The 27,919-nt window shown below is 43.2% G+C and overlaps 2 protein-coding genes across 2 annotated transcripts in view; one reads left to right on the plus strand and one right to left on the minus strand.

Moving 5' to 3' along the window:
- The window catches only part of LOC138978029 (uncharacterized), a 135,675-nt gene that overhangs the window by 68,302 nt on the left and 39,454 nt on the right, over window positions 1-27,919 (plus strand). The window lies entirely within an intron of this gene.
- LOC138979138 (uncharacterized) overlaps window positions 9,477-27,919 on the minus strand; it is a 30,595-nt gene continuing 12,152 nt past the window's right edge. The window contains exons 3-10 of the mRNA XM_070351948.1: window positions 24,831-25,154; window positions 22,733-22,863; window positions 20,291-20,537; window positions 16,932-17,207; window positions 16,359-16,631; window positions 13,988-14,116; window positions 13,546-13,654; window positions 9,477-9,681 (exon numbers count right to left, since the gene is read on the minus strand). Coding sequence (XP_070208049.1) covers window positions 9,477-9,681; window positions 13,546-13,654; window positions 13,988-14,116; window positions 16,359-16,631; window positions 16,932-17,207; window positions 20,291-20,537; window positions 22,733-22,863; window positions 24,831-25,154 — 1,694 coding nt within the window. The remainder of the gene's footprint in view (window positions 9,682-13,545; window positions 13,655-13,987; window positions 14,117-16,358; window positions 16,632-16,931; window positions 17,208-20,290; window positions 20,538-22,732; window positions 22,864-24,830; window positions 25,155-27,919) is intronic.

Below are 27,919 nucleotides of genomic sequence, written 5' to 3' on the forward strand. Positions count from 1 at the left end.
TTTTACATGGCCCACCGTCACTCCGACGATTTAAAGAAACTTGACCTATCATCGAACATGCTCTCAACTACCAAACATAGGCACATCATGCTCTGTGGAGACTTCAACTGCCCCGATATCGACTGGCCATCTCTCTCAGTTACCAACCCTACAGACAGATCTATCCAGCAGGAGTTGATTGACAATTCGTCAAACACCAGCTCAACCAGATGCAGGAAACACCCACACGAGAGAGTAATACACTCGATCTAGTGTTCACAGCAAATTCATCCCTGGCAAAGAGCTCAACAACAGGGCCTGGAATCTCGGATCATGATATTGTAGTTGTTGACAGTGACACCAAGCCACACTACAACAAGCAGAAACCGAGAAAAGTACTTCAATTCTGAAAAACAAGCAGGGATGACCTGCGTGATGGATGCCGTACCATCTCCTAGAGGATAGCTGCACTATATGAGGAGGGAAAGAACCCAGAGCAGCTCTGGGACTCCTTTAAATCATCCCCACAGCGTCTCATCGTCAAATGCATCACCACAAAAACAGCCAGACGTAAGAACACCCCATCTTGGCAAAACAGACATATAAGGAACATGCTCAGACGAAAGACGCGGTTACATCGCCAAGCCCGCAAAACGGGCATCTGGACCAACTTCCGGCATCATCAGAAGGAATGCAAGAGGGCATTTCGCAGAGCTGAGTGGTCCTACGTCAATGAGGTCCTCCAAGAGGGTCTGGACAGCAACAACACCAAGCCTTTTTGGAGGTATGTTAAAGGCACAGTGCAGTTCACAGCCTTCGTTTTGCGTTTTTGTTGCAGCTGAGTGCATTTACAGTTCAAAAATCCTCATATGGTAGTAAAACAAACCCAAAACTACCCAACGACGACATCTGTGAAGCTCGACAGTTTCTTGTTCACGCGAGTGCATAAATTAACCTAGTTATTACGTGGTGTTTGGTCGGAGTTCGATTCAACTGAGTGATTCCGGCTTCCATTTTGTTTTACACAAACTCATGATGATGTCTGACATAGTTAATTACTTTGCTAAGTGACGTGTCTTTTTGTGCATGATGTGGTGATCTACCTGATCTAAATTTAGATCCAAAAATAGGTCAAGACCAGCCGGGTCCGAGTACGAAATTAATTCGTAAAAACAATCGCAGTTCTTGACTCTTTGGGTGCAAGTCAATGAAACTTGGTAGTTCTTCTAACGGATAGCTGCCTAATGTATGTGTCACAATCGGGTGACAGAGACCAGGAAAGCGTCACTCAGTGGAGTGCCTGTTCTGGGTCAATGTATGATAGAAAGCGCCTGTGCGTGATATTGGACACAGCAGAGTTTTTGCTGACAGTGCTCCCGAGCACGGATGTTTTGAAACGCACGAGCTTCACAGTGCAGGTTTCTGCTGTCATAGGGCTGACGGTTTTTTTCGCTGACAGCGCGCACGGGATTTTCAGGGATTGAGTTTCTCGTGTCTTTTTCCTGCTTGGGGAGGCAAAACTGTGTATAGCTGGACTGGTTTGGTGACAAGGTCAGTCACGTGTATTTGGCTAGGTGGTCTGTCAGAGACTCAAGGACGACACACTTGACACCCAGCGGCAGAAGGGGAAGGACCTAACACACAGTTACTAGAGTATGATGGTTTTTCACCGAGTATCATATTCGGCACTCTAGGGGAACTTCCACAAGTTATTCCTTTCCTCTGCCACGTATTTTGCTGAGGACAAGTCGTCACATTTCCTTCGTCGGCGATGGCTTTCGCATAAGGATTCGACAAGGGGTTCTGGACGTTTTGGGTCACTGTTGACGAACAGAGACTGTTCCAGGGAGGAGGCGGACTTTGCTTCCATTGAGAGTTACAATCATAGGCTTTTGAGGTAATAAATCATTATTTAACGCTGTTGATGAGTCTGTGTTGTGGAATGAAATACTCTCTGTTGTTCTTTCCAGGTTAGCGCATAATTTACTCTCTGTGACGCTAAAATACTAATCTGTATATGGTTTTTGCAGATAGGGAGAGAAGGACGGAAAATGGCTGTTTTGTTGTTGTAAAAAGTCAGTTTTGTGCAGGCCCACGTGCTCGATGAGATATTTAAAGATGACATGTTTTAAGGTGGTGGGTGAGGGGTAGCTGACATGTTTAGTGCACCGATGCTTTCTGTTTGCAGCCTTCCTTCGTTCGTTCGTTTCGTTCGTTCGTTACGTTCCCGTAACATCGGCACGGCTGACTCTGGCGGGAACTGTTGAGGCTACGCTAACCAGGAGACCGGCTAACCAGGAGACCGGCTAACCAGCGGACCGGCTAACCAGCGAACCGGCTAACCAGCGGACCGGCTAACCAGCGAACCGACTAACCAGCATACCGGCTAAGCAGCAGCAGCAGAGATAAAGCTAAGTGCACCATGTCGTACGCACCCCGTTGACCACCGTTGTCTTTTCGTATCTATGATTTCATTGGAGTAGTGACAACGTGGGGTGTGTGACACCTGCACGAACTAGAGCTTTTCGAACAGAACATTCTCATTTCGACTGTATTTACACGGGTTCAGCGTGTTACTATAATTTTCTACATAGTACTGGCATTTTGTCAGTGAACACTGGTTTTTTACGTGTTGAGAACGTAAAAGGAACATATTTTGAGTGAAGGCTCGAGGGAGGTGGAGAGTTTATACATAAACAGGCGTCTGAAACTTATACTTTTGTTGACTCTATTTAATTGTATGCCTGCGAGAGTGGATCGTGGTGTGGTTAGTTAATTAGTAGTAATTAACCGGTTCATAATCACCTTGAGTGATATATTGAAACGTGACACGTGGGGGCCAAGCCGGGATTTACTCAGTTAATTTCCAACTGATAAAGACCCACCAATTAAGGAGAACTAAGAGCAGATAATCTCGTCAGTGCTCGACTTATTTTCTGCTTGGTGCTACCCTTTTTTGTATAGTTTTGATCATATACCACACCTTAAGCGATTCACATCTTGCAGGAAATGTAAATTGTAATTTGTGAGTTATTGTATGCGCTAACTGTGATTATCTCCCTTTCCTTTGTTTGTGAATCTTTGTTGTTGTACGTTCAGAGTTTTCCGTTGCAGAGAGCTGAGCGGGGTTAGCGGATTTGTTATTCGTTTTACTCAGTTTTCTCTACATTGTTGTTTCGCATTCCGTAACAGGTTACATTTTCTACCGTCTTGTTTTACTTGGATTTTTCTCCATATTTTGACTTTGTTGGAATTTTGGGGGGGAAGGGTCCGAGGACTTCTGTCCTAACCAAGGCTGTGGGAAACACTCTGTTTCACCGCAAAAAGCAGCCGATAAAGTAGGCCACGGCTGTGGGAAACACTTTGTTTCACCGCAGAAAGCAGCCATAAAGTAGGCTACGCGATTTGTTCTACACCGTTTGGATTTTTCTTCTGCATTTTCCGGTTGCTGGATTTTTGTATCCACCGCTTTCGTCACCGCGTATTCTAGCTATAGCTGCGTTAGACTTACTTTTGTGATAAAGCTTTGCTAAAACTAACCATGGCTACAGGGGGATCTCCGACGAGGAGAATAACTTTCGAGACTCCTGGCAGTGAGGAACAGACAGAGCGTGACGCACGCGTTAGAGCGCGTAGTTTGCTTAAACGCAAGGAGCTGGAACGTAGGGAAGACATAGAGCGACAGACGAGAAAAGAAGAGCTTGACAGACAAGAACGACAGGCCGAACGTGACAGACAGGACAAGAAAGAGAAAGACGAACGAGACAGACAGGAAAAGAAGGACGAACTGGACAGACAAGAAAGAGAACGTGACAGACAAGAAAGAGAACGACAGGCCGAACGACAGGCCGAACGTGACAGACAAGAAAGAGAACGACAGGCCGAACGTGACCGACAGGATAAGAAAGACGAGCTTGAGAGACAGGAACGACAGGCCGAACTTGACAGACAGGAAAAGAAAGACGAACGTGACAGACTAGACCGGAAGGAACAGGCGGATCGCGATCACCAGCTAGAGCTAGCTAGGCTACAGGCCGAGAAGGGTACGCTCACTCAGGCTAGCGCGCCGACGTTTGTTGCCGACCGTACGAGACTGCCGACGTTCGACGATGACAAGGACGAGCTCGACGACTTTTTACGCCGGTTTGAGCGCATTGCATCTGACCAGAAGTGGGAAGAGGCCACGTGGGCTAGCCGCCTTAGCACCTGCTTAAAGGGACGCGCATTGCAGCTCTACAACGCTTTGGAGGACGACGAGGCGAGAGACTATCAGGCACTTAAGAAGGCGTTACTCCAGCGCTTTAACCTGACTGCTGAAGCCTACAGACGACGTCTGCGTAACAGCAAGAGACTGAGCGGCGAGCTGAGTCATCAGTTTGTGGCACGCCTTAACCTCTACCTGCGGCGCTGGGTGGAGATGGCCGAAAAGGACTGGACCGTCAACGACCTTGCCGACCTCATAGTCATGGAACAACTGATGTCCAGCCTGCGACCTGAGGTGGTGACCTTCGTGCAGGAGCACCAGCCCAAGACTACTCAGGAGGCAGCCGACTGGATCAGAGTGCACGAGGACGCCCAGGCGATCTCCGGCAAATCTTCAGGCTCACGGCCAGGAAAAACGGGAAATTCGGGTTCTTCAGGACCCAAGGACGGGAAGGACGATCAGGGACACAAGGGATCGAGTTCCAGAACTGACATCCAGTGTTACTACTGCAACAAGCGGGGCCACGTGAAGAAGGACTGCCACAAGAGACAGGCTGACCAGAAGGGCGTTCACTTCGTTGGCAGTGAGGAGTTCAGGGACGTCACGAGCTCATGCACCATCCCACAACTCTGCGTTCCGTGCTCCAGGAAACATTTCCAGCCCCACTGCAACGTCTACGTTAACGGAGTGAAGGGCGAAGGTCTGCGGGACACAGGGGCAGACATGATAGTGGTTCGGGCGAGTCTAGTTCCAGCTATGGCCTACACAGGAGACAGCATCAGGGTGAGAATGGCCGAGGCATCTCACGCTTACGACTTGAACACGGCAGTGATCAAGGTCGTAACCCCGTTGTTCACGGGGACCATTGTGGCCGTCGTCATGGACGATCCTCCATGCGACCTGCTCATTGGAAACCGGGTTCAGTTTGTGGACGGCGTCACCAGGGAGGTTCCCGTTTATCGGTCTCCCGACGTCATTTCAGTGCTCACGCGGGCACAGGCGGAGCGAGAGGACAAACCTCTCAAACCCCTACCTGCTGCACGAGCTGCCCTGGGGAACGTGACCCCCGCGCTTCTCGCGAAGGCTCAGGATTCTGACCCGACCTTAGCTACTCCTCGGGAGCACGCGAAGTCGGGGAAGGTGAAGCTGAGCGGGAAGCATGGGAGGTCAAAGTTCCTCAGGGACAAGAAGTTGCTCTACCGTGAGTTCAGCAACCAAGAAGGTACATTCAAACAGGTTGTCGTGCCTCGCGAGTTTCGCGAGGGTGTCATGGCAACGGCACACGACTCGATTCTGGGAGGTCATCTTGGTACCAAGAAGACCACGGATCGTGTCTGGCGCCACTTTTACTGGCCAGGCATCTGCACGGATGTCCGACGTTTCTGTGCGTCCTGCGATAAGTGCCAGAAGGTGGTTGCCAAAGGAAGGGTGAGGAAGGTCCCCTTAGAGAAGATGCCGCTCATCGACGAACCCTTTCGTCGGGTCGCAGTGGACATCATCGGGCCCATCTTGCCTGCGTCTGAGGACGGAAACAGATACATTTTGACCATGGTGGACTACGCTACTCGATACCCAGAGGCGATCCCTCTGAAATCGATTGAAGCCACGCGAGTAGCTGAGGCTCTGGTTACTATGTGGTCCCGGCTGGGAATTCCATCAGAGGTACTCACCGACAGAGGCACGCAGTTCACGGGAGGAGTGATGGCGGAGGCAGCACGACTGCTATCACTGGAGCAGCACTTCACCACTCCTTACCATGCTCAGTGCAACGGACTGGTGGAGAGGTTCAATGGCACCTTGAAGACCATGCTGAGGAAACTAGCTCAGGAGAAACCACGCACGTGGGACAGGTACATCCCAGCATTGCTTTTTGCATACCGCGAGGTTCCTCAGGAGAGCTTGGGTTTTTCCCCATTTGAGTTGTTGTACGGCAGACAGGTACGCGGTCCCATGGCTATCCTGCGTCAAGCTTGGACGGACGAAGAAGCTGACGAGGAGGTGCAGACGACAGCGACCTACATCGTAGAACTCAGGAACAGGATTGAAGAGACCTGCAAATTGGCTCAAGAGAACCTGGGAAGAGCAGCACAGCGTTACGCGCGAGGATTCGACCGCAAGGCACGGCCGCGCAGCTTCAAGATTGGAGAACGGGTGTTGCTACTTCTACCTGTCAAACACAACAAGCTACAACTGCAGTGGCAAGGACCTTTTGAGGTGACAGCGAAAGCGGGCCAGAACGACTACAGGATCATGATGCACGGGAAAGCACGCCTGTACCACGCCAACCTGCTGCGCGCCTACATAGAGAGGACAGCCTACGGGGAGAAGAACAAAGACCAGAAGAACAAAGACAAGAAGACAGAGAAGGTTGCAGTCATCAGGGGTGAAACGAGGGGTTGCTCGTTCTTGAGGACGACCTTTCTGTCTGGAAACAGACCATCAACCTCTGCAATATCTTCAGGTTGCAAGGTTGGCAAACGCCAGACTTATGCGCTGGGCGTTGATTCTCCAACCGTACCAATTCACGGTACGCGTCATTCCGGGCGCCAACAATGTTGGAGCTGACTTTCTCTCTCGGGCGGTAGAGGAGAACATGACTGTGAGCGAAACCGAGGTTTCGTCTTGAAGAGGGGAGGTGTGTCACAATCGGGTGACAGAGACCAGGAAAGCGTCACTCAGTGGAGTGCCTGTTCTGGGTCAATGTATGATAGAAAGCGCCTGTGCGTGATATTGGACACAGCAGAGTTTTTGCTGACAGTGCTCCCGAGCACGGATGTTTTGAAACGCACGAGCTTCACAGTGCAGGTTTCTGCTGTCATAGGGCTGACGGTTTTTTTCGCTGACAGCGCGCACGGGATTTTCAGGGATTGAGTTTCTCGTGTCTTTTTCCTGCTTGGGGAGGCAAAACTGTGTATAGCTGGACTGGTTTGGTGACAAGGTCAGTCACGTGTATTTGGCTAGGTGGTCTGTCAGAGACTCAAGGACGACACACTTGACACCCAGCGGCAGAAGGGGAAGGACCTAACACACAGTTACTAGAGTATGATGGTTTTTCACCGAGTATCATATTCGGCACTCTAGGGGAACTTCCACAAGTTATTCCTTTCCTCTGCCACGTATTTTGCTGAGGACAAGTCGTCACATTTCCTTCGTCGGCGATGGCTTTCGCATAAGGATTCGACAAGGGGTTCTGGACGTTTTGGGTCACTGTTGACGAACAGAGACTGTTCCAGGGAGGAGGCGGACTTTGCTTCCATTGAGAGTTACAATCATAGGCTTTTGAGGTAATAAATCATTATTTAACGCTGTTGATGAGTCTGTGTTGTGGAATGAAATACTCTCTGTTGTTCTTTCCAGGTTAGCGCATAATTTACTCTCTGTGACGCTAAAATACTAATCTGTATATGGTTTTTGCAGATAGGGAGAGAAGGACGGAAAATGGCTGTTTTGTTGTTGTAAAAAGTCAGTTTTGTGCAGGCCCACGTGCTCGATGAGATATTTAAAGATGACATGTTTTAAGGTGGTGGGTGAGGGGTAGCTGACATGTTTAGTGCACCGATGCTTTCTGTTTGCAGCCTTCCTTCGTTCGTTCGTTTCGTTCGTTCGTTACGTTCCCGTAACATCGGCACGGCTGACTCTGGCGGGAACTGTTGAGGCTACGCTAACCAGGAGACCGGCTAACCAGGAGACCGGCTAACCAGCGGACCGGCTAACCAGCGAACCGGCTAACCAGCGGACCGGCTAACCAGCGAACCGACTAACCAGCATACCGGCTAAGCAGCAGCAGCAGAGATAAAGCTAAGTGCACCATGTCGTACGCACCCCGTTGACCACCGTTGTCTTTTCGTATCTATGATTTCATTGGAGTAGTGACAACGTGGGGTGTGTGACACCTGCACGAACTAGAGCTTTTCGAACAGAACATTCTCATTTCGACTGTATTTACACGGGTTCAGCGTGTTACTATAATTTTCTACATAGTACTGGCATTTTGTCAGTGAACACTGGTTTTTTACGTGTTGAGAACGTAAAAGGAACATATTTTGAGTGAAGGCTCGAGGGAGGTGGAGAGTTTATACATAAACAGGCGTCTGAAACTTATACTTTTGTTGACTCTATTTAATTGTATGCCTGCGAGAGTGGATCGTGGTGTGGTTAGTTAATTAGTAGTAATTAACCGGTTCATAATCACCTTGAGTGATATATTGAAACGTGACAGTATGACTAAAAGCCCCAGGGGCTCCGTGCACCTGGATTTGACAAGTTCAGTACCTTTAAGAGCAAGAAACAGGACAACATTGGAGTCTCACCATTATGAAGCAGAGGCCAACTACTCAGTGATGGGACATCCAAAGCGGAGGCACTCATCGACCAGTTCAGCTCTGTATTCACCCGTGATGGAGACTCTGATTTGCCACCTGTACATACCCATATCGACGACGACATCCGGGACATTGAGGTTGGTGAGGCAGGTGTGCTGTACGGTAGTTGCTGCTGAAGATACAGACGTCGAAAGCACCTGGACCAGATGGACTCCCAAACACGGTACTAACGGAATGCACACCTGAGCTGGCACCTGGAGTCACTTTGATTTTTTAGAGGTCGCTAGACTCAGGAATACTCCCCCAAGACTGGCTGAATGCGAACGTCGCCCTTGTGTTCAAGAAAGGAGACCGTCATGCACCAGAGAATTACCGTCCTGTATCGCTAACCTCAGTCCTCAGCAAGATCCTCGAGCACATAATCTGCCATCATCTGCTAAACCAATTTGACCACCATGCAGTCCTGTCATCGCTCAACCATGGCTTCCATGCTAGATACTCATGCGAGACCCAGCTTGCCGTTACCATACACGACTTCGTTTCCAACTTTGAAGCGGGATTACAGACTGTTTAATTGAATTAATTGAAAGAATTACATACAAACGGACGATTTTGTTAGGAAATTGTTATTGTCACCACCCTAATGTTATTAAGTATTATAATCTAATGAATAGTAAATCAGCAGGTAAAGAAAAGGGATTATTTTATTTATTTTAAGTTTAAGGTATATTATCTGGATTTGGCCTGACATTTCTAGTTGTAATGTTTTTTGAATATTATATCAGCATGCATGCTTTATATTAAATTCATTTTTTGCTGTGCAGTTTCTTAGCTCCCTTGGACCAAACCCTTATTAAACAAAAAAGGTGGATGTTAAATGGAGGTCAACCGTGTCGTAGAGGATGGTTGGTTCAGTTCCCAAGATTTTCTTTCACGTGAGATTGTTGGAATCGTTCTTGTCTTCGCTGTTTTCATGGGGTGATGTAGTCCATCTCATTCTCTCTTTCCTGTCCGTCACTCTTTGGACGAGGTGGGTACGGCGTCAGATAGTCCGAATCGTTCTTGTCTTCGCTGTTTTCATGGGGTGAACATGGGGTGAGATAGTCTGCCTGATCCTCAATATACACGTGTGGGGCCTCCAGTGCTTCTTTCTTCCGTGCGTGGTACGGTTTACTTCTAACATAACAAGAAATGGTTGGGGAAAATCATTATCAAACTCTGGGATATGCGCTGCGCGAGTGCTAACTTGTTAGTTTAATCTACACTTTAACAGCGCACTGCTGATGGTTCAATAACTTGTGTGTTTAATCTACACTTTAACAGCGCACTGCTGATGGTTCAATAACTTGTGTTTTTAATCTACACTTTAACAGCGCACTGCTGATGGTTCAATAACTTGTGTTTTTAATCTACACTTTAACAGCGCACTGCTGATGGTTCAATAACTTGTCATAAAAAAGACAGATTTAAAATTATATCAATGGCATTCAAAACAATCTCCAAGAAAATCGTTTTAATTAATTATTTAACAGTATTACATGAAACATACAAGAATAAGTGTGTACATTCAACAAACATCCGTTCTAAATTATAAAAGAACCGAAGCAAGTATAGACAAGGGTATGCCTCCTAATCCTATGGATAAATGGCGGTCCTTTACAACTAAACACATAACACTATTGATTATCAAACGGTAACTACTGAGTTTAAGTAAATACATAGTTAAAGCCACAGTAAGCCTCCCGTAAACCATCACAAATACTGTCAGGCTTTTACACACAGTACAAACACCCTTTCATTTACACACTCACCGCTTTTGAACATCCTATAGGTGCCCTCAATTTTCAAAGAATTTATTTTTGCGTGGTTTATCTTACCCCTGAGCCATCACGAACCCGTGTGATCCCGTGTGATCCAGTTTCCTTTTTAAACAATGTAGTCGTCAGTTTGTGATTTCAATGGGACTCGTTGTAAGCTCATCTGCAATAGCACGTTATTGTGCACCTCTGAATCTAAACGCAACAAACGGCTGCGATTCACACGAACTAGAACGATGACAGTTGACTGTTCAGAGGAACGGGCGCTGGGCAGAACCGTCGTCTGCTACGAGAAAGACGGTTTGCATGACACGTTTCCGGGCTTTTCTTTTTTCACACTTTCAAAACTTCGAATTGTACTGATCTTGTCTTGATTAAAAAAGAATTCTTTTATGATTTCAGAATGTTTGTGTAACAAGCTGTCAATTTATTATCTAGATTTTAAAAGTTAGGTCTAGCGCCAAAACGAGGCGCCTGATTTGCTGATCAGAGGGTCCACGAACATAAATTCTTTGAAAATTGCACGCTCTTTACGTAGGGCACCTAGGGTGTTCTCAAGCGGTGAGTGTTTAAACGAAAGGGTGTTTGTACTGTGTGTAAAAGCCTGACAGTATCTGTCATGGTTTACGGGAGGCTTACTGTGCCTTTAAGTGGCTTGTAGATAATAGGAAACAAAATGGATACAAAAATGTTTAATGTTTCATTTTTTGGTAACAAATGTGTGGGTAAGTGAACCGTTTGTGGGGGGTTTGAGAGAACCAGTCAAACAGAAGATACGGCAATTAAGTTTGCAAGCAACAAATGGAGTGATCATGCAAAAGGAGATATAAGCAGGCATTTCAACTGAATGCAAACGTAGGCTACATCAAGAAAATCAAAGCGAAGGACACAAATATTTTTTTCTGATAGAGGTAGGTCTAGTTTAAATTTGGAGGAAAAGTGAAAGTAATTTTGCTACAAAGACTATTTTCTCTCACCGTAACGAACTTTAAGCTTTGAAACTTGGACACGGTAATTCAGATACTGACATCTGCCCAGCTCATTATGTTGAAACTCGTATTGAATTTCAAAGTAACAACCCTGAATATTATGTGACGCTATGGTATGATTGTCTAACGTATTTTGACAGACTCTTACAACATTTGAGTAAAAGAAGGGATTATGCAGTGTCATTTCCATCAATATTTCAGTAATGAAACAACGTTAAAGAAAAATAAAAGTGCAAACGTCCACAGAGTAAGTCTGGTTTTACACCAGAAACATTTGTTTGTCTGAAAATATTTACGTGGACAGCTCAGAAAGTGGAGCAGCTGAAACCTATCGGTTGACTTTTGATTTGATGTAAAACACAACGGAAATTCATAACGGAGAAATGTCATCTGCTGAACGAAACGAACCCCCCAATCCTATTGCCCTTTAGGTTTTCACAGTATCAGGCCTGTGGGAACAAGATTAATTGACCAATGATAGAACCAGTACAAGAAAGGGCTAACTTTACTCTAGGATATATGTATATGGTGATTTCCGAAATGAAATGACAAACAGGGAAATCAAATAATAAAGTTTCTGCGACAAAAAGAGTTTAGTGGAATGTACATTATCATCTTTGTCCGTTGGAGAGGGCAGTGAACCAAATTTAGCTGGAGCTGCAGTTTGTTCAAGCTCGAGGAGTTTGCGCATTCAATGCCAATCGACTTTCGCTGGAGAATGTACTTACGGGTAATTTCTGAGAGAACAGACTCAAATTTTAGTTAACAACTATACATGAACTTGTGGTGCTATACACTTAGAACGCAAGAAAGCAAAAATATAATGTATACACATTGTTGCACAACAACGGTACTATGATATGATATTTAACATTCATGGGAAATCTAACAATAAAATAAAAATAGAAGAAAAAAAAACACGCCCATGCTATTGCAAGGAAAGAATGCTGTGATATACACATTCATAAAAGAACTGCATAGATCTTGCGTTTACTCTTACTATTATTATTTTCAACAGCTGTTTTACTTTCACAGGCTTTACTAGTGTGGGCTCGTCCTAACAGTCGGGAGAATCCAAGTGAGCCTAGGGTAATAAAATACAACTCTGAAGTTAAATGAGACATTTTCAAAACTTTCAAAACAAAATTGTACCGTGAAGGTTCAAATTAAAAAGCAGGTACATGTTCAAGGAAAAAACATTTAAACATTGATTTATGACAAATACTTTTAGAAACTGTCCAAAACTTGATAGCTGCTCTCTAAAGTTCCACGGTAGTTGGTTTTACTTCTATATGTGTTCATTTCAAATGCCTGAGTGCAGGTGAAGGGATCACATGTGACCTCCCTGTACCCCCATCGCGGTGTTCTCATACACCGTGTCGCCATCACCTTGGTAGACTGCGGAAGGACACGACACGCCCCGCTGTGCACCTGTAATTACACCACACCCCTTTGAGATTCCATCTCGAAATCTCAGGTAGCAATAATTTATTTTCTCAGATTTAAACGTACCTTTATTCCAGTGTAAACCATCACAGATGGTCAGGTGCCCGGTCTGTATTCTAAAATCAAGCAACAGTTGGGGAAAAACCCCATGTGTTGTCTCTCATTCTAAAGATCATGATGACAAACTTGGCTTCTTAACATTCTGTCTCCAAAAGTCTGGTAGCAATAGTCTTTTCACCTTTAAAGAAACCTCTTCCTTCTGGTGTAAATCATCAGGCAAACCATCACGGGTTCTATTCAGACTTTTACAGACTTACTAAACAACTTTACCTGAATGTGTTCGTACAGAAATTTGTATTTAGGATTGTCATGCACACATAAGACATAAGCTTAACACTCCACATTTATACACCTTTAATCCGCACATCAAAAATTCAAGAAAAAATATAAAATAAATATCAAAAATTTAGAACTAAGAACACACATTCTAAAACACTTCCTTCAAACACATTTACTCACACGAATCCAAAACACACACACACACACACACACTCACACACACACACACACACACACACAAACACAAAAACACACACACAAACACACAAACACACACACACAGAAAAACACAGCCACGCACACACACACACACACACACACACACACACACACAACCACCCAAATACATGTCCATTATAAACATTTTATTTGGATTTAACCAAGACTGAACTTCAGTTAGAAAGAAAGGTGTGTGTGTGTGAGGGGGGGGCAGGGTAGGGTAGGCATACATCTTACCGTTTCGCTTCTTCTTTGTGACCTTGGAGAGCTTGAGGCCTGTGTAGATATGAGAATCATCATCGTCTTGTGATGTTGGTGCGTTCTGTGTTGGTCTGTTGCCTGTAACACACAGACAAAAAGACAAACGCTCACACATATATAGATTGACACACATAGTCACACAAACGCACAGAGACACAGAGAGAGACACACACACACACACACACACACACACACACACACACACACACACACACACACACACACACACACCCACACACACCCACACACACCCACACACACACACACACACACTCACACACACACACACACACACACACACACACACACACACACACACAAACACACACGTTTGAAAGAGATTGATCTGTTTCAAGGCTAACCTTGATTCTCAGCATAGCTATGTGTTGTGAAGTAATGTAGACAACTCACACAGACGGCCACGTCGATACAAGATGATCATCACGACGACAAAGGCGATTATAACAATGCCGAGCACAATTCCCACACCAACAGCAGTCCCGTTGACCTCGTCTCTTTTTGTTTGTGACTGCGTAAAACCTGGAGAAAGATTGTTTCAATCAATAATAATCAACATTGATCAAAGCTCTTCCTTTTTGTGATGTGTTTCTTGCCGAGGACCTTTGTTGTTTTTGAGTTACATTGAACACAGCGTACAGTGTTATCGTGTAAGTTCATTGACTGCTTATTGTGTGCGTTTTCAGATGACTCTTTTTAGCAGACTTTGAATTGATGTCTTCTTGACAAAGTCGTGAAATGTTATACAGATATTGTACAGAAGAACCGTAGTAATGGTATCTGAAGGAAAGTCTTGGTACCGATGAAGTATTATGACGGATTTAAACATTCAGTTGAAACGTGGATCGTTGAAGTCAAAGCCAATCAGGCTATTTATGTTATATGTGGAACCATCGCGGCTTCGGATTCGTGATTCCAAGAATAATGCTTGTACTCATTTAATCTCAAACGCCCAGTCAATGTTGATAAGAGACGTTTACCGGAAATAACTCTGTCAGGATTTTCAAGCTTTGTGGAAGAGTTGCGCCCTACTTCAGGGTGACAAGCAAAAACACGTGGTCGACCAGTTCAAACCACGATCGCATCAAATGCCTCACTCCGATATGTATGTTATGTAGTGTCCGCTCAATATTATGAGTTATTTATAATATGATGACTATTAGCAAATGATAATCGATGAAATGCCGTCGCGATATAACCTTGAATGGTTGAAAACGACGTTAAACACCAAATAAAGAAAGAAAGAAAGAATCGATGAAATGTCGAGAAAATGAATATCTACATGAGCCGGGAGGTGAATGTTCATATCAATTTTGAGACATGTCTGCTATCATTTGCTAACAGTCAGCATATTAGAAATAACGGGTTTTTCACCAATTGATTTTGACCAAAATAAAAATCTATCCGATCCAGTGACGCCCTGGTCTGAATACGCCTGTCAGTCGATCACAGCATTCTCGTGACTTGGATCAGCCAATCGCTAACGTAATAAATATTAAAAGCAGGAAAGTTCGCACTAAACAATCTCACACAATTAACCATGTTGAACATGCATGTCAGTGACTTTGATTTTACTTGTCCAAGAGAGAGCAAGATACAAATACATTTGACGTTAATTGAGTGACGCAATTTCATTTGATTCTTCAGAACTTGGACCATGCAGTTTTCAAGTAAGCAGGTATAATAAGCTTGGCATACTCAGTGAATGGGTGCTGCCATATATGCCGTTCTTTAAATCACCCACCGACAAAACTGGCTTTTCGGTATTTTGTAGATGGAAACAGTGAATTATCTGAAGTGCTATTCCTGAGAATAATTCACGCTGATATTATTAATCAAAGTTTTACTTTGTCTTGTTTAATTTAAAACGTGATAAAAAAAAAGGCAACTTACAACTATATCATTTAGAGAGCCAACTAGAATCAGTCCTGATAGGTTAATGTAGTCGTATGATGCGCTGAAATGAAAATAAGACCCATTTCTTCCGAAAATAAACACATCGGGCTTTACGATTTGTTCCGGCAATGATCACTTGTACCGAGTGATAGCCGACAACGTTTTTTCCCTGAAGTTTGCAAAGTTTCGCTTGAGGTCACGGGAGTTTGGGAAACACGCGTGCTCAGCGATCACTGCGGACCATCGCCAGTGGCTTCGAAGTGCAGACTTCCGAAAGAAAAAGGCATACAATCGAGCAGACACTGCAGTGGCGGATTTAAAGGGGGCTAAGGGGGACCGGGCCCCCCTTTCAGGGAAAAAAAAGAGAGAGAGAGAGAGATAGAGAGAGAGAGAGAGAGAGAGAGAGAGAGAGAGAGAGAGAGAGAGAGAGAGAGAGAGAGAGATGATTAAATGACAGTTTCTGAGCTCAGGTGGCCCTATATAGATTGTAGCATTTTGCTTCCTTGGCCTTGAAAAAACAAATTCCGGGCATGTCCCCGGACCCCCCTGGCATTATTTCCGAACATCGTCTGTTACCGCGACGACCCATGGTCATTTTGCAGCTAAGCTCTAACTCTTTAATACGATGGTAACATTAAGCATTCCAGACCAGAAGAAAAGCGAGGCAAATTTTACGTTTGACGTCTCTTACAAGTAGGACATGATCGTTGGAACTTCTGGCGCGTTTTACAGTCCTGAACTTGCATTTTGAAAACCTAGTTCTATATTGGAAAGTCTACATTGTCAATAATGCAGAGGCTGCTCAGCTGCCCTGACTGTGTTTTGAATTCAATTAACGGTTTGACAGATAACTATCTGCCTCTCTTACCAAATATATTGATGACGACCGAGGCCTCAGCGCTGTGTCCATTGTTGGCAGCGTTGGTCACTCTGCACGTTACAGTCTTCCCGTCAACCTCTGCGGCAGGCCTCGGGCCCAGAGTGCACGTGAACCCTTGCTGACCTTGACATTCACCTCCCCACTGCACCATGTCAGCTTTCATTGGTTTCATCTCGATCACATGGCTAATCACGTGGAACCATGTATTGTTGCCGACGTCATTAGACTGCATCACATGAAGCGTCACGCTGTCTGGTCCATCTGGCAACAATGAGTGAAGCTACACACTTCTGCTTCATCACAAACATGGCCTTGCTTCCAGCTGTACGAACAAACCTTGATGAAGGTATGCATGCGATGACAAAACATGCAACTTTTCTTTCCTAAACGTTTATTTTGAGATGCGATTTTTTTTCAACAGAATATAGTACGTTTCCCTTTCAATTTTTATTGATCCTTAACGTGTATTATTATGCATTATCCATAAATTGTTGAATAAACACTGTTTAAACCAATTATTATGAGGAGAGGTATATCAAAACATCTCATAACACAACTCACGGGCCACGAAACGTGTCAACGCTGTGTTGATTGGCTGCACCCAGTCCCGCTGACACGTGACCATCTTCCCATCGTGCTGTCTGCTCACTTTACCAGAGGGGAAAGTCAGTTGTGTCACACCGTAGTCTCCTGTTGCTATGGGGATGTTCCCCAGCAACCAGACCAGCCGTCCTGCCGGGGATCCCAGATAGTCAGCGGTACAGACACACGGCACCACGCCAGTCTCGGGGATGTAGTTCAGGTCACTGCAGTTGTGGGTCGGCTGGCTGGGTGTGGCTAGGATAGACATTACATTGTGTTATACACACATCTGATTAATCTTAAACTTGCTGGTCCGCACAGAGCATTGCCAAAGCAACTATTTGTGTCATTTTGTCGCAGATACCGATATACGTGCACAGTCAAAACATTTACACAACTACCCCAAAGAATACACAGGCATTTTAGTGTTGCAAGCCATACGCAACTTAATGCGGTTTGCTCGTTTGCACCTTCCGCAAAAATGCCATTGGCATTTCTCGTGACTACGTTCTGGGACTAAAGGCTGTGTGCGGAACCAAATAGTAAGTTTTACAGTTTTCTCACATAATCAAACACAATGTCTTGACGTAAACTATCTTTATAGGCTCCAAGCCAGCCTGGCCTACCGTGCACCCCCCTCAGGATCCGGCTTCAGTAGGCTAGAGATATTCATTGGGGTCTACGGAACACGTGTTATCAAGTTCGCCACGAAAAAACTAAATCCCACTACTACTTATGCCCCTTTGTTTAAGGGTACCCCCTCGAACGCTAAATTTATCTGTGAAATCACATCAATGCACAGCTGCAATAAATGAACAGAGAACCACTTTTTGGAGATCAAACCGGTTCCGTTGATCATAAATCTTGTGAAAAATACCTGTTACAGTGTTCAATGTTTGATAGGTTGGCTGTTGTGATGCTTGATAGGCTAAAACCGTCATTTTCACAGTGCACAAAGCTTGTCAACTTTGATGAGTAAAAGGTCTCTACAAATTTGGGTTTTTTGTTTTATTAGTTAGAAACTAAAATGCCTTTGGATAAGTTCAAACCACATTTGGAATTCCTGAGAGGATTTGTAACGACACCAGATGAGATATTTCTCCCCTATCCCCTGAACGTAAAATTTTACGAAAACGTCAAAAAACATTTCTCATCAAATGTTCACAATAATCTCTCCCTGTTCTCCAATCAAATAACAAAAATGCTCACATTAACGACCAAAAACAGTTCGTTTGTCCATCGTTTAACAGAACTAAATCATTATTATTCTCTTCTCAAGACTGAAATGTAAAAAATAAAACAACATTTTCAGATATAGACATCTATTCTAACTGTCCCTTTCATATGATGCTCTTGCTTCATGGTTTCCACATTGACAGTAAATTAACATAAGAAAGACAATCTAAAAAAAAAAAGTTCTTCGTGTAAGTGCACACTGCTTGCTCATGAATGCAAATGTCTTATGAATCTTCTTCTTCTGCGTTCGTGGGCTGAAACTCCCACGTACACTCGTGTTTTTGCACGGGTGGAATTTTACGTGTATGACCGTTTTTACACCACCATTAAGGCAGCCATACGCCGCTTTCGAAGGGAAGCATGCTGGGTATTTTCGTGTTTCTACTGAAAGGCATAAATTCTGCAAATAGTGCATTGAACGATTTTGCTCTCAAATGAAAATCAGATTGAACCTGTAATTTGTAGTTGACATCTTGAGTGTTGGAGCAAATGTTTCACGCTGTCAGCGTGCGCTTTGCAGTATTGCTGATCCAGCCACAGCTCACTGTGCTAATAAAGACAATGGGCTGAACGGGAGACAATAACGTAAAAAAGATAGTGTATGGCCCTATAAAATGCAACTGGCTGTTTGGCTGTATCCAGATATCGCAATCATGCCACGACTTGATGAAGGAGAGAGACAGCAAGCGATTGGGATGCTTAAAGCTGGCCAAAGCATTGAACGTGATGAACACTGAACGTTTTCCGAAATCATTGCGCTTGGACTCAGTCACTTTTTTTGAAAAATTGTCATTTCATGATGTTCTATTCAAAATCAATTAAGCGAAGGTTTATAAACACTAAAATGGCCAATAAATAAAATATTCAAACATTGAAAACATTCACTACTGAGTTGATTTTTTGTGATTTTTTAAAGTTCCGTTTGCGGAATTTATGCCTCTCGGTATATAACCAACCAAACTCTGACATGGATTACAGGATCTTTTTCGTGCACACTTGGTCTTGTGCTTGCGTGTACACACGAAGGGGGATAAGCCACTAGCAGGTCTGCACATAAGTTGACCTGGGAGATCGGACAAATCTCCACACTTAACCCACCAGGCGGCCTCGGCCGGGATTCGAACTCTCGACCTTCCGATTAAGAGGCCGACGTCTTACCACCCCGCCACAGCGCCCGTCAGTCTTAAGAATAAATTTCAGATATATATTAACAAGAACAAGTCATTTAGCGTTCGAGGGGGTACCCTTAAAAGGTCCTTGTCTACATTTTTATACCGAAATCGCCATTTGACCATTAAAATGCAGAGTCTATTATCTACAAATATCAACAATACACCCCCTTTCGATCAAGAAAGACGAAGCCAGTGTAGCCGTTTGAAAATTCATTGTAGTATTCCAGCGTAGTACTCATAGTAGGATATCCTTATTTGGAAAATGCCAAGCGCAAAACTCCTCTCAAATCCCGTGCATTTCGTGCGGTTAAAAAAAAGCGTGGACAGCGCTCCAGTGTCAAACTGTTGCTGGACTTGTTTGGGCGTGGCTATAAGCATAGTGACATGAATTTGATTGGTCAGTATTTTTAGGCAAAGCACATGTTCTCAGCAAACAGAAAACAAAATATTGGAAGCGTGAGTCACGCAGCGCTACCCAAAAATACAATCTTTTTTTACATATTTTTTTCTATAACTTTTTTCCGCACGGTTCATTCATCATCTGACATAACTTTTTAGCGAAATCTAACCATAAGATTATTGAAAAAAAGCAAAAATGTAGACGACCACCTTTAAACCAAGGGGGCATAAGTAGTAGTGGGAATGAGTTTTTTCGTGGCGAACTTGATAAAACGTGTTCAATAGACCCCAATGACTATCTCTAGCCTACTGAAGCTGGATACTGAAGGGGGTGCACGATAGGCCAGGCTGGCTTTCTCATCGAGACTATTGGACTGATCGGATCTTACACTGTTTCACACACACACACACACACACACACACACACACACACACACACACACACACACACACACACACGCACGCACGCACGCACGCACACACACACACACACACACACATCCCTCCCCGTCCACTAATACAGTTACTTACTTATGTTAACCGGGTAGCCAACGTCAACTGGGTTGGCGTATACAGAAAAACCGGAATAGACAAAAACACTAAGACGTGTGTAGATCCCCTGTAGAGGTAAGAGCGGCCAGGAGTAGGTCAGACGTCCCCGGTAGTACACCTCGTTGTCCGTGCTGTTGGTGTAGGGCGTCAGCATGTCACGGTACGAGATGCGATCATTGGAGACGAAGCTGTCTCCATAACCTCTCCAATTTATTACTCCAAGAACCTTAATTGAAAAGAAAACAAAAAAAGCTACCGGGTGGTTTTTTTCGAACGCATGATGTGTGCGCACGTTTTTTTTTTTAAGACCTGAGTTGCATGCATGTTGCTTCAACCCTTCTTGTTTGCCCCTGTGTTCATGTTTTTATACTTTTCTTCCCCCCTCCCCCATTGTCCCTGTCAGGGAGCAACCTTCTTCATAGATTTGTTTCTAGTATTCCAATCTTGATGTTCTACTTTTCCACATAAACGTACATCCTAATCTCAATTTACGAGAAACAACAATCAATTTTCACTGCATATGTGACCCTCCACCACGAAATGAGTCGCATGTCATCTCGCGCGGTTCTGCGCTAGGCTTAATATAAGTCTGGGGAGTGTCTGGTAACAGTGTGAGGGTCACCTTAGTCAGAGGCTTATAACTCAAACAGTTTTCGCTCTTTTCTGAAACGGCTTTCACCACTGGATAGAGCATAAAAAACTTTAGATCAATGTAAAAATATGAAAATCATGCAAAGGTGACATGTGACTCATTCCGTGGTGGAGGGTCACATATGTACATATATTTACAATTCAACATTTCTAATTAATACTTGAATTCGAAAACTACAAACACCAATGTACAACATTTTGTCTTTCTTAAAATTCTAACACACATTTTCTCAATTAGTATTTCATAATTCACAAAATAAATCTTCTGTCTACTACACCTTATATCCGCACAAGAAATAGTGCCACGACAATATTACTTTTTTCGAAGAAAAACAAGACAGTTGGTGTATCATAACCGTTCTGACATAATCAACAGATTAACAAAGAAAACAACATTGGTTTAACAGAAGACTACGGTGTAACAAACAAACAAAATTGATAAACCTTGCCTGTTAGAGGCAATTTTATTTTATGTAGATCTTGGGATAATATATTAGAAGACACCCAGCTGGGACTTTCCTGACTTTTCGGTATTTAAGATGGCGGCTCATTAAAAATGGCGGCTAATTAAAAATGGCGGCCATCTCTGACGTAACTCTGGCACATAACATATGGTCAAGTAGCATTTCATTTTAAAGAGGAATGGATAACTAACCAACGTTCATGATAATTAAACGCATTTTAGCATGATCAATGCTTTTACCGCCACGCATTCGTCCACTCATATATGTGACCCTCCACCACGGAATGAGTCGCATGTCACCTTTGCATGATTTTCATATTTTTACATTTTCCTAAAGAGTTTTTTATGCTCTATTCAGTGAAAAAACCCGTTTCTCTCTCTCTCTCTCTCTCTCTCTCTCTCTCTCTCTCTCTCTCTCTCTCTCTCTCTCTCTCTCTCTCTCCCTCTCTCTCTCTTTATTTGTATAAAATATTATGAAATATTTTGAAAGAAAAGTTGAAGTTATCACTTGTTCGCCATGTCTTGTTATCGGAATGTGTATTGATTATCAGTTTTAGAACGTGTCCATAAGCAGTCTGCTTGTTAACGTTCTTAATGTTGCTACAGTATATAACATGTATACAAGAAATTAATAAAAACACGCTTAAACCAAGAAACCCGTTTTAGAAAAGAGCGCAAACTTTTCGAGTTACAAGCCTGTGACTAAGGTGACCCTCACACTGTTACCAGACATCCCCCAGACTTATATTAAGCTAGCTAGCGCATAACCGCGCGAGGTGATATGCGACTCATTCCGTGGTGGAGGGTCACATATGATTAAAGGCACACTCAGTTTCACTTAAACCACTAGTTTCTGGTCACAGACAGGCTTTTACACACAGCACAAACACCCTTTCGTTAAACACTCATCGCTTGAGACCATCCTAGGTGCCCTCCGTAAAGAGCAAGCATTTTTCAAAGACTTTATTACAGCGAAGCTGGAGCTATCCCACGAACGCCATACGTGATACTGTAAATCGACTTGAGAAGTGTCCATAGAGATTACACAATGTTCTATTTATAACTCACGTTGGGAATCCCGAGTGACTTTCTTTGTTTAGTGGGGCACTTACGGGGGTCGAGGCTGTATACGCTATATTGAAATCTTCATAGGGCAAGTAGCCATTTGGTCCAAGCAGATGTCCTGTTGAGACAATTTCATATTCAATCCAGTTTGGAATAAAACAAAAATTAAATGCTGAAGGTGTTTGGGATTCTTGTGTCCAATATTTTTTAAAGGTACATGCGGTGTTTTGCGCCATACTTACTTTAATATGTTCACGTACTGAGATGTAGTAATCTCCGGCGCTGGAGAAGACATTGCTGATGTCACACGACAAGCTGGTGGACCAGTTCCCAGGATGCACCGCAGCGTAACAATTGCTGTCTGTAGCTGGACCTGACAACAGGGGATCCAGACACAAGCATAAACAAATCGCGTAAGGCGAAAATACAACATTTAGTCAAGTAGCTGTCGAACTCACAGAATGAAACTGAACGCAATGCAACGCAGCAAGACCGTATTCTCGTAGCATCGTCAGTCCACCGCGCACGGCAAAGGCAGTGAAATTGACAAGAAGAGCGGGGTAGTACTTGCGCTGAGAAGGATAGCAGGCTTTTCTGTACCTCTCTTCGTTTTAACTTTCTGAGCGTGTTTTTAATCCAAACATATCATATCTATATGTTTTTGGAATCAGGAACCGACAAGGAATACGATGAAGGTGTTTTTAAATTGATTTGGACAATTTAATTTTGATAATACTTTTTATATTTTTAATTTTCAGAGCTTGTTTTTAATCCAAATATAACATATTTATATATTTTTGGAATCAGAAAATAATAAAGAATAAGATGTACGTAAATTTGGATCGTTTTATAAAAAAAATATTTTTTTTTACAATTTTCAGATTTTTAATGACCAAACTCACTCATTAGTTTTTAGGCCACCAAGCTGAAATGCAATACCAAACCCCGGCCTTCGTCGAAGATTACTTGACCAAAATTTCAACCAATTTGGTTGCAAAATGAGAGCGTGACAGTGCCGCCTCAACTTTCACAAAAAGCCGGATATGACGTCATCAAAGACATTTATCAAAAAAATGAAAAAAACGTATGGGGATTTCATACCCAGGAACTCTCATGTCAAATTTCATAAAGATCGGTCCAGTAGTTTAGTCTGAATCGCCCTACACACACACACACAGACAGACAGACAGACAGACAGACAGACAGACAGACAGACACACACACACACACACACACACACACACACACACACACCACGACCCTCGTCTCGATTCCCCCCTCTACGTTAAAATATTTAGTCAAAACTTGACTAAATATAAAAAGAAGGGGCGATAACACAAAAATTCACCGGTCTAGGCTAGCTGGCAAATGAGCAAGCTACAGCTTTTATGCAAAGTACTTCTGTGAGTTTAAAACACCAACGTTTAAGATTGTTTTAATTTGCCTAAGTACAGTTTTGCAAATGAAAACTAATCCTATGAGGGGCAAACCCATTCTGACAAGCATCGCTCCACGGCTATTGCCAGTTGTCTCTCTGACCGGACGCTACAGTCCTACGCGAATCTATCAAAACAAAAATACAGAGTTATCTCCCATGTGTTTTTCGCGAGCACTGATCTAAATTTGAGACCAGTGTTCGCGAGACGAAAATAATTGCAGATTGGCCGACTTCGACAGTGATCTCCGTTCTGTTCTTCACAGTTATGATAAAGACATCGTTCTAAGGTCAAAACAAGTCGACATTTTGGGACTGCTGCCGGAAGGAGACCGTAATATATTCATCATTGTCAACTGGTTACAGAAAAAATCGTCTGCTCCAGTGAGCGCCGAAACCAAACGGTTGATTATCACGTGACATTTTTGCCATATTTAGAGTTGTTTGCACAGTAAATACAGCCGCGAAAAATAGCTCGCTTGAAACTGTCTTACATATCAATTCCTTTGTAATTTAAAAAATACAAAACACCATGAAAAATCATTATCGACGATCGCGAATCTGCTTATATCAATAATACATTACAAAAAGCTCTAAATATGTTAAAAAAAAAAATCGGTTTCCTTGCCAGACAAGGAAACTCAAGGCATCCTGTCAGGGAGAGAATGAGCCGAACTCATTTTGACCTGAGTTCAGGATGGGGCAAACCGTGATAGTATCGGCATCGGAAAAAGTCCACATCTAAAAATCTGATGAGTCATTTCAGTGTTTCGGTCAGAACAAGCGGCCATTTTACATTGTGATGTGTCACTGACCAATCACTGGCCTGTATCCTCAACAGGACATTTGCATAATTGGACACAGGTCAAGAATGACGGAGGACTGAGAGGAAGTTGGCTACTTACTGTACACATTTAAGGTAACGTTGTCTGTCTCCGTCAGACCGTTGTAAGTGAAGGAACAGAATATTTCTCCGCCGTTGCTTCTATCGATCCTCTGAAAGCTGACCCTACTCGAGTAATCATATGGCCTTTGCAAGGTGATTTGTGGAGCATGTGGAGAGGTGCATTGGCCGACAGCTGTACAGGTTCCCAGGTCCAGTGTTTGTCCCGAGTTTTTGGTCAGACTCCACGTCACTGTGCTTGGTTTATAGGGAGAGCTGTAGCAGTAAGTAGTCCTCGTGTCGTTTTCAAGGATGTCAAATTGGTGAGTCGATCCGAAAGAAACTCCTGAAATGTTATCATGAATATTCGTTTGGAAAAAAAAGATTTGCATGTATTTAGTGGTTGTGTGTATGTGTATGTGTGTGTGTGTGTGTGTGTGTGTGTGTGTGTGTGTGTGTGTGTGTGTGCGTGTGTGTGTGTGTGTGTGTGTGTGTGTGTAAATACGAATACGAATAATATGAATGGACTTTATTGTTATAAAACGTAGTGTTAAAAAGACACGGGACGGTAAAGAACAAAATGATGGAAGCAATTATATATTTTCCCAATTTAGTTTGCACAGTGTCTACTTGCAAAAGTTGACTTGGTACATTATACACATTTATTCTCCCCTCTGCTTCTTTCTTTCTGTAAACGTGTAGGGCTAGTTATTTTTTGGTAACTTACCCAACAACCAAAATCACTTACCCAATAACGGGCCTGAATCCTCGATAGCTCACAGGTTGATGAGCTAGACTTTGAGGGAACTACTTTAGCGATTGAAAAGTTCCGAACGCTCTAATGTACGAAATATACATATCTAGACCAAACAATGCAAACATACTGCATTTAAACTAGCAACTACAGGCTTGAACACATTAATCGTAGAGCCAGTAAAATATCGTCTACGAATCTGTTTTTCGTTTTGATTTACCTTATCTGGTTCATATATTTTACGACAATTTGAAAATGACGAAACATCACTCGCAACAGTGGGCGCGAATGAGTTGCGTTTCTTTCGCAGGGGACTGTACTTGATTTTAGTCCAAAACAGGGAAACTGACAAGAAGTGTTGACAGAATGGAATGATTTGCACGGAACTATACAACCGCGCATTATTCAATCGCTTGTGCAGGTAGACTGGTTTGAGTAAATAGGATTCGATCAAACTTTCGCACAAAAACTCCTCTTTTCTTTGAATAACTGAAGAAAGGAAGAATAAAGAGGTTTCATACCTCGTCTCAGTGATTATTAAAAATAATGGTCTCAGTTCGCGGTCATGAAAAAGCTCGCTGAAGCTCGCATTTTTCATGATCCGTTAACTTCGACCATTATTTTTAATAATCACTGAGACTCGGCATGTAACCTCTACTTATTCTCCCATCTGCTTCTTTCTCTCTGTAAACTTGTTGGGCTAGTTATTTTTCGGTAACTTACCCAGCAACCAAAATCACTTACCCAACAACAGGCCTGAATCCTCGATAGCACACAGGTTTAGGAGCTAGACTTTGTGGGATCTACTTTTGCGATTGAAAAGTTGCGAACGCTCTAATGTACGAAATATACATCTCTGGAGCAAACAATACAAACATACCGCATTTAAATTAACAACTACAGGCTTGAACACATGAATCTCCATATTAAATCCATGAGTTCGGTTGTTTTCTGAATCTAGATAAGTTTTTAACAATATTTCATTTCATAAACAGATCACACGCAACCAAATACACACATCTCATCAATTTAAAGAACATAACGCGGTTTCATACACTATTATGCCCCAGAAAACTGAACTTCATACTGTTTTTAACGTTGGAACACGGGTGCAAAAGTTCGAAGAAAGAACATATCCTAAGCGATACCAAAACATGAACAGAACACACAATATCTGCCTTTACCGCCACAGCAGAATAACAACATAACTGTGTACTTAATTTTAGTCCAAAACAGGGAAACTGACAAGAAGTGTTACCAGAATGGGATGATTTGCACGGAACTATACAATCGATCACACTTTTGCACAAAAACTCGCTGAAGCTCGCATTTTTCATGATCCGCTAACTTCGACCATTATTTTTAATAATCACTGAGACTCGGCATGTAACCTTTACATCCATGTCAGAGTTCGGTGGGTCAAGAAACACGAAAATACCCAGCATGCCTCCCCCGATCGACACCTGCATCAGTAGGAATAGCATAGCACGCGAAATACGCAAGGTAGCAAAACAAAACAATCTGTTCAGGGGAGATAATTGGTTTGACTTTCTTCTCGTATGTGAAAGTTGCAACGTTTTGCCTTTTGTGATTTTTTGTCGATTTTTCATTCGGCTCTTCCGTTTTTGTCTGGTCGATTTTGAGGGTACCCTTACTTGAGCGGCGGTCACGTGATCCCTGTAAAAGAAATATTTAATCCAAAAGGTGATCCTGAAGGTTAAGTGAACGGCCTTCTCTTGCATATAAAGTGTTAATAAAATGACACGGGGATTAAGGCTTTAATTTGGGTTTGAAATTTGTTGCAAAAAGTTTTTGGCCAAGTTTATTACTCGATGGGTTAAAACCAGAACCATCTAACTGGATTTCCACATTTTGAGACATGGCCACTTGAAGATTTTAACCCCTTATAAAAAATAGTAAACACAGGATTGTAGCCCTCATATTTTACACACTTGACTTAGAGGAAACACTGGTCATGCACACCAGTAATCAATTTAATTGAACAACTTTTCATATGCAAAAAAGGTATAATTTGTTCTGCTTCCAGTATACACTCCTGCTCTTTTCTCAGTTCTGGAGCTAGAAAAGCCCAGTGCACCATAGCTGCTTCTGACTTCCACACAGACCCCACTGTGGCCTGTGCTACAGCAGTCAGAAGCAGCCTCCTCACACATAGCATGTTCTGGTTCCAAGCAAAGCTTATACTGGACATTAGTTCAAATCGTTTTCAAAGTTTATTACCGTCATAAGCAAACAAATGTCAAGTCACTTGCAAAAATATCATCAAGGACTCATGTATTCATTCATTGTGTGGCCTAATGAACGCAACACGCATAAATAAAAATTAAATTGCCGGT

This window comes from Littorina saxatilis, linkage group LG10 (genome assembly GCF_037325665.1).
Source record: "Littorina saxatilis isolate snail1 linkage group LG10, US_GU_Lsax_2.0, whole genome shotgun sequence".
Classification (NCBI taxonomy): domain Eukaryota; kingdom Metazoa; phylum Mollusca; class Gastropoda; order Littorinimorpha; family Littorinidae; genus Littorina; species Littorina saxatilis.